This window comes from Arvicanthis niloticus, chromosome 2 (assembly GCF_011762505.2).
Source record: "Arvicanthis niloticus isolate mArvNil1 chromosome 2, mArvNil1.pat.X, whole genome shotgun sequence".
NCBI lineage: Eukaryota > Metazoa > Chordata > Mammalia > Rodentia > Muridae > Arvicanthis > Arvicanthis niloticus.
The window spans coordinates 98274488-98283813 of NC_047659.1; the positions used below are offsets into that span (position 1 = coordinate 98274488).

General features: G+C 52.6%; 1 protein-coding gene across 1 annotated transcript; it reads left to right on the forward strand.

Moving 5' to 3' along the window:
• Nucleotides 1–1978: 1978 nt before the first annotated feature.
• On the forward strand, nucleotides 1979–6144 carry Adra2b (adrenoceptor alpha 2B). The gene has a single exon (XM_076929705.1). It carries the CDS (start codon nucleotides 2360–2362, stop codon nucleotides 3719–3721), a length of 1362 nt encoding a protein of 453 aa, XP_076785820.1. The 5' UTR covers nucleotides 1979–2359; the 3' UTR covers nucleotides 3722–6144.
• Nucleotides 6145–9326: the final 3182 nt, after the last annotated feature.

Sequence of the window (9326 nt, forward strand, 5' to 3'; positions counted from 1 at the left end):
AGGTTGTTTGGGACAGGCAGGAACTTGCCTCAGTGGCTACTTCTCAAGCTCCCATGGCCACCCTCAGCCCTTTCTCAGTAAATGGGGCTACCAGGACTTCTTCATCACCTGTGGCTGTGGGCTCAAGCCCTGTCCAACACGATGGTCTGTAAGACCTGTCTCAAGAGTGCAGCCTCAAAGGGGCAGGCGAACCTGGCTGTCATTTTTGAGCCTGGTCTACATGGCACCACTCTGTCTCGTTGTGGTTGTCCCATCTAAGTAGATAGCTAGTTGCAGCACAACAGGAAGTATTGTCCCATGTGGCTAGGTATGGTGTTCTGGAGACTGCCTGTTTGAGTTGGGGAAAGACTGGCCTGTGGGGACCCAAAGGTCACATATGAGCTCTCACAGTGGTGGCCATGAGGAGTAAAGGTCCAATAGACTCACCGACTTGAAGTGAGCTTTGGGAGTGGACTCCATTTTCAGGGATTAATTTATGTATGTTTATATAGTGCTTTTCAGAACTAGGAGCTGTAACTAGAAAGCCTGGCTCTTTCCACACAAGCTGTGGAGAAACCTCCTTGAGGCTGGGGGTTGAGCAGGGCCTAGTTCAAAGTTTTTTTTTTTTTAGATTTATTTTATGAGTACGATTGTTTTTGCCTGCGTGTATTAATATGTATCACCTGTGTGCCTGGTGCCTGTGGAGTCAGGTGAGGTTGTCAGATATCCTGGAACTAGAACTACATTCGATTGTGAGCTGATAGGTAGGGACTTGGAACTGAAGTCCGGTCTTCTGCAAGAGCAAGTGCTCTTAAACTGTCGAGTCATCGCTCAGCCCAACCCTCGAAGTTGCTCCTTACTCTGGTGCTCTCCCACAGCTGCATGAGCATCTGGGGCGGACAAGGCTGGCTCCTTCCTACACCAGAGCCACCAACATGGGCTTTACAGAGAGGTCTCCTCACAGTGGTCTGGAGGAGGGACCTTCTTTTCCGTTGATGAGAGGCTCTTCTCCAAACCTTTGCTTTGAGTCCAAGCTGTTTCCCTCTTTAAGATTTGTTTTAAAGTATGGGTCACTGTGTGGCTATGTGGAGGGGAGTATAGGTGCCAGTGGAGACCAGAGGCACGCCGTCCCTGGAACTAGTGTTATAGTTTTGAGCTGCCTCTTGTGGCTGCTGGGAACTGAACTCAGGTTCTCTACAAGAGGCACTCTTAACCGCGGATCCATCTCTCCACTTTCCCCTTTCTACTTTTAACTTTTTTTTTCCTTTAATGGGGAAAATGGAGGCAACAACAGAGTGGTTGAAGTCCACTAATCACTTCCCACCAAGGAGTAGTCAGCTTTTTTTGGCGTCTCTGGGACCTGTGAGGACGCCGGTCCCCAGTCTCTGGCACTCGGATGGCAGCAGAGGGCGCTCGCAGCACAGAGACGCACTCCTTGCACCTCGCAAGTCGGACCAAATGGAGTTTGGGTGGGGAAGCATTAGGAAAGGGGGTTCCGAACTCTCTCCCTACTCTGCTCCGGCCCCTAAGGTTCTCGGTTGCTGGGATGCTGGATGGAGGTGTGGCTTATTATGCTTAAGAGCTCAACACTCTCCTACACGCTTTCTGGAGCTTTCTGGGCTGCTGCAGGCGACGTGAGCTCTGGCCTACCATCCTAGATCTGGGTGCTCTGTCCCAGACTCACAGACAGAAGGTAAGTGGACCCTTGGGACAGACCAGCTCCGGGTTGCAGCTCTCGGCACGCACCGATTCTCTTCCGTAGGTATTCTTCCCAGAACCCCGACGACCCCAGACTCCCTTCTTTTCGGACTCGGCCGCGCAGCGGGGGGAATGGGAAAGGCGTTGGGGCCTGGGGCGTGTAAAGGTTGTGCGTCTCAGGTTCTTATCCCGCAAAGCGCACCTTCCACCCACCCCCGGTCGGATCGCCTGCCCCGCCTCCTTCCCTCCTCCAGCTCCCGCCCCCAGTCTCCTCCCTCCTCCCGCCGAGCTGGCTCTCCTCTTCACGCCCCTGCGCGGCGGGCTGACTGCAGGCGCGGCTCCGGGAGAGCGCTTTTTTCCGAGAGCAGGCTACGCTTCCCCAGTCGGTTCCGTGCGTCCTGCATCTGTGCGGCGCGACGGCGCGACTTTCCTCTAGTCCCGGGACGGCAGTGGGACAACTTAGGAAACTTCTCTGGGCGGACTGCAGGAACGCTGGGCACCGGTGGAAGAGGACATAGGAGCGATGGCTGGTCCTGAGTGTTCTCGGACCTCCTGAGCCGCTTTCGGTCAAGCTACGGGAAGCCATCCGCACCGCCTGGGGGACGACCCCCAACAGTAGCGGAGCCAGGGTGGCGTTATCTCCTGCGTAGGGTGAGTTTGGCCAACATCGTTCCCTCTGGACATGTCCGGCCCTGCCATGGACCACCAGGAGCCCTACTCGGTGCAGGCCACCGCCGCCATCGCGTCGGCCATCACCTTTCTCATCCTTTTCACCATTTTCGGCAATGCGCTGGTCATTCTGGCTGTGTTGACCAGCCGCTCACTCCGTGCACCACAAAACCTGTTCCTGGTGTCACTAGCAGCAGCCGACATCCTAGTGGCTACTCTTATCATCCCTTTCTCTCTGGCCAACGAGCTGCTGGGCTACTGGTACTTCTGGCGTGCGTGGTGCGAGGTCTACCTGGCGCTAGACGTACTCTTCTGTACCTCCTCCATCGTGCACCTGTGCGCTATCAGCCTGGACAGATACTGGGCAGTGAGCCGAGCTTTGGAATACAACTCTAAGCGCACTCCGCGCCGCATCAAATGCATCATCCTCACTGTTTGGCTCATTGCAGCCGTCATTTCTCTACCGCCCCTCATCTACAAGGGCGACCAGCGCCCCGAGCCCCACGGGCTCCCCCAGTGTGAGCTCAACCAAGAGGCCTGGTACATCTTGGCTTCCAGCATCGGATCTTTTTTTGCTCCTTGCCTCATCATGATCCTCGTCTACCTGCGAATCTACGTAATTGCCAAACGCAGTCACTGCAGAGGTCTCAGAGCCAAGAGGGGCTCTGGGGAGGGTGAGTCCAAGAAGCCCCGTCCGGCCGCTGGGGGAGCTCCAGCCTCAGCTAAGGTACCCACCCTGGTCTCTCCTCTATCTTCTGTTGGAGAGGCCAATGGACACCCCAAGCCTCCAAGAGAGAAGGAGGAGGGGGAGACCCCTGAAGATCCCGAGGCCAGGGCTTTGCCACTCAGTTGGTCTGCCCTTCCCAGATCAGGCCAAGGCCAGAAGAAGGGGACTAGTGGGACAACTGCAAAGGAGGGAGCTGAAGAGGACGAAGAGGAGGTGGAAGAATGTGAACCCCCAACACAGCCAGCATCTCCTGCCTCGGTATGCAACCCACCCTTGCAGCAGCCTCAGACTTCCCGGGTGCTGGCCACACTTCGTGGCCAGGTGCTTCTGAGCAAAAATGTGGGTGTTGCCAGTGGGCAGTGGTGGCGCCGACGGACACAGCTGAGCCGGGAGAAGAGGTTCACCTTTGTGCTGGCCGTGGTCATTGGTGTTTTTGTGGTCTGCTGGTTTCCTTTCTTCTTCAGCTACAGCCTGGGGGCCATCTGCCCACAGCACTGCAAGGTACCGCATGGCCTCTTCCAGTTCTTCTTCTGGATTGGCTACTGCAACAGCTCTTTGAATCCTGTCATCTACACCATCTTCAACCAGGACTTCCGTCGTGCCTTTCGAAGGATCCTTTGCCGCCAATGGACCCAGACTGGCTGGTGAGCCTGCCTGCTCACTGCCTGTGCCAGGGTTGGTGCCAGGACCACCTGGTGGTAGTCCCCCACCTCCACAGTCTATATGGCCATTTCCCTGGGTCCCACTTGCAGACCTCATCCTCAGACTCCCCTGAAGGGGAAAGGACAGAAAGGACAAATGTGCTGTTCCCAGGGGCTCATTTGAAACCTTCCCTTGCTGACTGTACTGTGGGATGGCTCTTCCCTACTCTCTCTCTGGCAAGGGTAGCTTGGACCTTCTGGAATGTGGCCAAGGCCAGACTGATTAGAATACCTCCCTCCCAGCCACCTGTAAGCCAACAGGCAGGCTTCCCTTTCCTGGATACACCCTGTGCCTTGGCAGGCCACTTGTGTGATGTTTTGGTTTTTTTTCTCTTTCTTTCTTTCTTTCTTTCTTTCTTTCTTTCTTTCTTTCTTCCTTTCTTCCTTCCTTCCTTCCTTCCTTTCTTCCTCTTTCTCCTCCTCTTCTTCCTCTTCCTCCTCTTCTTCTTCCTCTTCCTCCTCTTCCTCCTCCTCCTCTCCTTCTCCTTCTCCTTCTTCATTTTGTTTATTTTATTTTTTTGAGGCAGGGTCTCAGGTAGCCCAGATCAGCCTCAGACTTGCTATGCAGCCTGAGGATGATCTTAAGATTCTGATCATCCTGTCCTCACCTCTCCAGTATGAGAATTAACAACGTTCACCACCATACCTGGTTTACCTGATGCTGGGGAATGAAGTCAGGGCTTCAAGCATGCTATGGAAGCATCCAACCAACTGAGTTGTTGCTCCATCCTTGATCTTCCTCATGCCTTTCAAAGAACCGGAAGGCCATCTTCTACATTTCCCAGGAGAACCTGATGCTGAGAAAGAGGACGAAATGATGAGGATTCAGCCATGCTGAGCACCTGTGGTTCTCATTGGCTATTGGGATGGCTGGTTATGGGCTAGTGCTGGTTGTTGTTGTTTAAGCTTTGTGGCTCCTTTAAGGCTAGAAGCATGGGTTGGTTTTCTCACTCAGCATCCCTCTGGGAGGCAAGTGGGCACGTGGATGCCTCAGTGGAGAGGTCTGGAATCCTGGCCTTGGCCTCACTACGGGCTCCTGATCACTGGCATTCACCCTTGCAAAGAGCAGGGTGACAATTGCCTGCCGCCTACTTGCGGCAGGGAGATGAAAGGCTTTGCAGAGAGAGCTTTGAGCTCCGTGGGGGGAATGCGCCAGAGAGCCAGCAAATGTGATTATCTGGTGATATAAAAATCCCTTTCCTATGTGTTTACCACTGTGAGCCTTCCTGTAGACTTTTGTTCTGTGCTTGGGGTGTGTGAATTCCTACCCCATACTGGAAGTGGGTTGAGGTGCACCGAGTCACTCTTTCAAATTCCAGAATTTCTTTGAGAATGCATTCTTGTGCCCAAAAAGGTTTTGAGTTATTATGCTGTTGTCAGCTTCTCCATCTGTTACCTGTAACACCGACAGAGTTTTCAGTGGCTTGGCCCCAACCCCATTAGGGGATAAGTTCTTTGTCATTGAGCAGGCAAATCGTTTTCCTAAGCTAAAAATACTCACATCAAGGAAGCAGTCTGAGATGAGATCCTCAGGTGGGGTGCTGGGGCTAGAACAGGCAGCCAGGGCCCTGTGGACTCCTGGGATAGCCACCCTCTGCGGATGCCCAGACGACTCTCTGAACCCCATGTGACACCTTTGGAGACATAACTAGTTTTACCCCAGCTCAGAAGGATGTCTTATTGGCTGTTAAGAACCCTCACAGCGGTATGGCTGTGCACTAGGGTGTCTCTACCTCCTGGTTTTCTCCCCAACTTAGGAATGGCTCCCCAGAGAGACTGGGGGGGATGTGTCTGGGCCTTCCCCACAAGCAGCCTGACTTCATCTTTGGGCAATAGACCTCTTAGCCTCAGGGAAGGGGTAGCTTGAGCCATGCAGGCTACAAGCTACACAGGCTATTAGCCCAGGGAGGATTTATCAGATTTTGACGGTGCTAAGGGAGTTTTCTCCAGTAGAGACAATGATGTGTCCTACATAGAATTCCTTTTGGATAGGATGAGTGTCCAGCTTGGTCTTCAGTTGATTGGTTGCAGTTGTGAGCTAGGACATTGATTTGGAGTGTAGCTGAGGGGCTGTTTCTGTTTTTTTGTTTTTATGTTTTTTCTTTTTGAGACAGGGTTTCTCAGTGTAGCCCTGGCTATTCTGGAACTCTGTAGACCAGGCTGCCCTTGAACTCACAGAGATCTGCCAGCCTCTGCCTCCTGAGTGCTGGGGATTAAAGGTGTGCACCACCACTGCCTGGCAGAGGGGCAGATTTGTAGCCACCTGCTGGCTGATCTTGTGTGTGCTTCATGGGACCCAAGCCCCCTCTTGTGACATATAGGTGTTTCTAAGACTCTGACCTATTTTATCAATAAAAGCTATTTTGTAATAAGCAAGCCGAGTCCTGTGTCTAAAGTTGCCTGGAGAAGTTAGGTAACTCCTGGCATTCCGTGAGCGACAGCCTGATGAGCCAAGGCTCCCTTCCAGCGCTTGCTCTCCTCTCTCTCTCTCACCTGTCTGATGGTTTTTTTTTTTTTTTTTTCTATCCTTGCAGGCAGCATTCTTACTCAGTTCAGGTCACTAAGACCAGTTGACCTGCAAGAGAGGGACAAGAAGATTTCCCTGAGAATGTGGCATTAGGGCTGGGTTGGGTCTTGGAGCAGGAATGCACCAAGAGACACGATAGAAAAGAGTCTGAAGCAGAGGAAGGCCATGTAGAGTGATGGAATCTGGGAGACAGCCTTGAACTTCCCTGCTGTGTGATCACGAGTGGGTGGGGGGAGGTGCTGCTGGAGTCAGGCGGGAGGCAGTGGGAGGCAGTGGGAGGCAGGTCACTGTGGAGTGGTGGATACACAGCAGCTGTGTTTGGCTAGGACCAGGGGAGTGGATGAGAATGCTTTGCTTCAGCTATCCCAAACCAACACCCAGCAGCTCTCCAAGTCGGGAGGCTGTGAGGTGCCCAGAGCCCCAAGTCTCCTATGAGTGAGAAAAGGAACTAGCCATGCTTGGATGCCACTGAGAGGGCAGAAGAGGCAGCCTCTGGGGCTCCAAGCTGGGCCTACCTGATTCCATGAGCAAGGGAAGAGCCATCAGGCTGGAGGCAGGAGGTGAGCATCAGGGTCAAGGCCCTGGCAGATCCCAGGTTGGAAAGGACCGAGGGAGGAGCAGTGAGTGATGGAGGATGCAGGGATGCTCTGCTTCCACATCCACAGAATCTACACTTCTATCATCTTCATTACTTTCTTTAGACCCATGAATCTGCTAGGGACAATCACCAAAAATGCCCGTGTGTCCACTGCCATCAGTGGACATGGGATCTGTCGCTAATCTAACAAGAAAGCCCTGCCCTGCCCTGCCCTGCCCTGCTCCCAGCTCCTGCCCAGCGGGGCAACCAGCTCCGAGGACTCCAGAGCCTCATATAGGTTACTCACCTACCTCATCCTCAGAGATGAAGATAAAACTCAGGAAGGTGCAGTGATCGCAGGTCAAGCCCCTGCTCTCTCTGTTGGATCACGTATCTTTCTGTCAGTTAAGGGGCTACAAGGGCCTGGAAGTAGATGCCCACTGGGAATGGAGGCAGGTGGGGGTAGGACTAAACAGTTCTAGTACAAGCCAATTTAGATCCCACTATGTCATTTAATCCACATACTCTTTCTATATGAGGTCATTTTACAAGAGAGGAAACTGAGACACAGGGTCACCCAATTGAAACCAGGAACCACACAGCTATCACATCCAGGCTGAAGGATTTGCTCTCTCATCTGACAGCCTTTCTTCAGTATGAAGTTTCTGAGGCTGGAAGCCAGTTGGATTCAGTAGGCAGCAGTGTTGGGATTGATTGTTCATGTCTTCCACTAACATCAAAGACCTAAGAGGTAGTGATTGTGCCTCAGACTTTCCATTTCTGGCAACTCTGTTGAGGGCCCAGTTCTGAGGACCCAGGGAAGATTGCTTGCCTTAGGAGGCATCACATAGACACACATGGTGGTAAGAGCTGGATCTAGCATCCAGGTAGCCCAGTATACCATTTTTTTTTTTTTTTAAAGAGAAAAGTGTATGGGTGTCTTGCCTGTACGTGTGTCTGTGCACCACATACATGCCTGGGGCCCATGGAGGTCAGAAGAGAGCATTACATACCCTGGAACTGGAATTACAGATGTTGTTGTTGTTGCTATGTGGTGCAGGGAATCAAACCTGGGTTCTCTGCAAGAACATGTGTACTGCAACTTCTTACTGAAGGACTTGCTGTACATGCAGAGTCAAGGAGTAATAGGCCTGTATTTAGGAAAGGTCTGCTGGCAGCCTGCTGTCTGTCAGGCCCTGGGCTAGGCACACCTCTTTTTGCTACCTTGGTTCTCTGGACTCACCCACAGCTGATGGAGGGAGTGGGTGCTGACTCCAGTTTCATCCCTGTTCTCTCTCTCTCTTCCCATTCCTTTATACCCCATTCCTGATCTCTCTGAGCCCAACTGAGGACCACTAGGTTGGTAAGGAGGTGAAGGTACAAGGGAGAAACTTTTGCAAATAAAGTGGAGGCATGGCTAGTGGCCAGAGTGCCAAGGGGGCTCTGCAGTTTCCTCTGGTAGGGGAGAGCTGGGAACCGGACCTTCAGAGGATCCCTTTCTGTGACAGAGGGTAGCCCCACTCCAGAAGACAGTTAAAGAAGCAGGCCCTCCTCCAGCTGCTCCTGCTTTGTGAGAACATATTCCTAGGACGTGGTAATTCCCCTGGGGGAGGGCTTCAGTCAGTCCATGCTCTTGAGCTCTTGAGAATTTCTATTTAGAGCATTCTGGACCACCTGTTCAGAATAGGAGACTCTGGAAACAAGGTTAGTCTTGTGGGTAATCAGGCCCAAGCCCCTTCCTAAGCCCTATGTGGCCTCCATTGGGCACATGTGTGTAAGGAAAGTCACCTGAGGACCAGCCTGTAAGTGGGGCAGCTGCTGGCTAGGAGGAGCCTCTGCCCAGCTAGAGCTGATACAGGCCAACCTTTGGCTTCCCTACTGAGACTAGGAATTCTGCTCACAGGACCTGGTCACTGTGAGTGTCAGGGCTGGTGTGGGGCTTGTGTTTCCATGAAATCTCAGTGGGGAGGTGGGTTGCCCAGGGTTCATGTCTTGCCTCTGCTAGTTCTGAGCTTTCTTGAGAAAGGCTTCACCTTTCTCCTGGCCTCCGTATCTTTGCCTACCCATAGAGGATTGATTGCCCAAATGGTCCCATAGTTCTCCAGCTGTGGCTTCCTCTCTGTCCTCCTCCTCCTCCCAACTCCCTGGAAGGTTCAGTCATGAGGATTCTTCAAATTAATCGACTGTGTTAATCAGTTGTTCTCAAAGCTTGAATCCTGGCAGGATCTGGCTGTTTGCCTCCCTTTTGTACCTCAGAGAAGAACTGAGCACCAAGCCTGGAGTGACAGATCTGTTTGCAGTCCTCTGAAGTATGCAGGAGCAAGAGAAATGAAGACAGCTCTGAGCTGTCGGCATCCAGGGCTTAACACGCTTTGCCTGAGATGTTGTTATTATTATCCCTGTGCTATAGGTGAGGGGACTGAGGTAGACAGAGAACTTGCTGTCCAC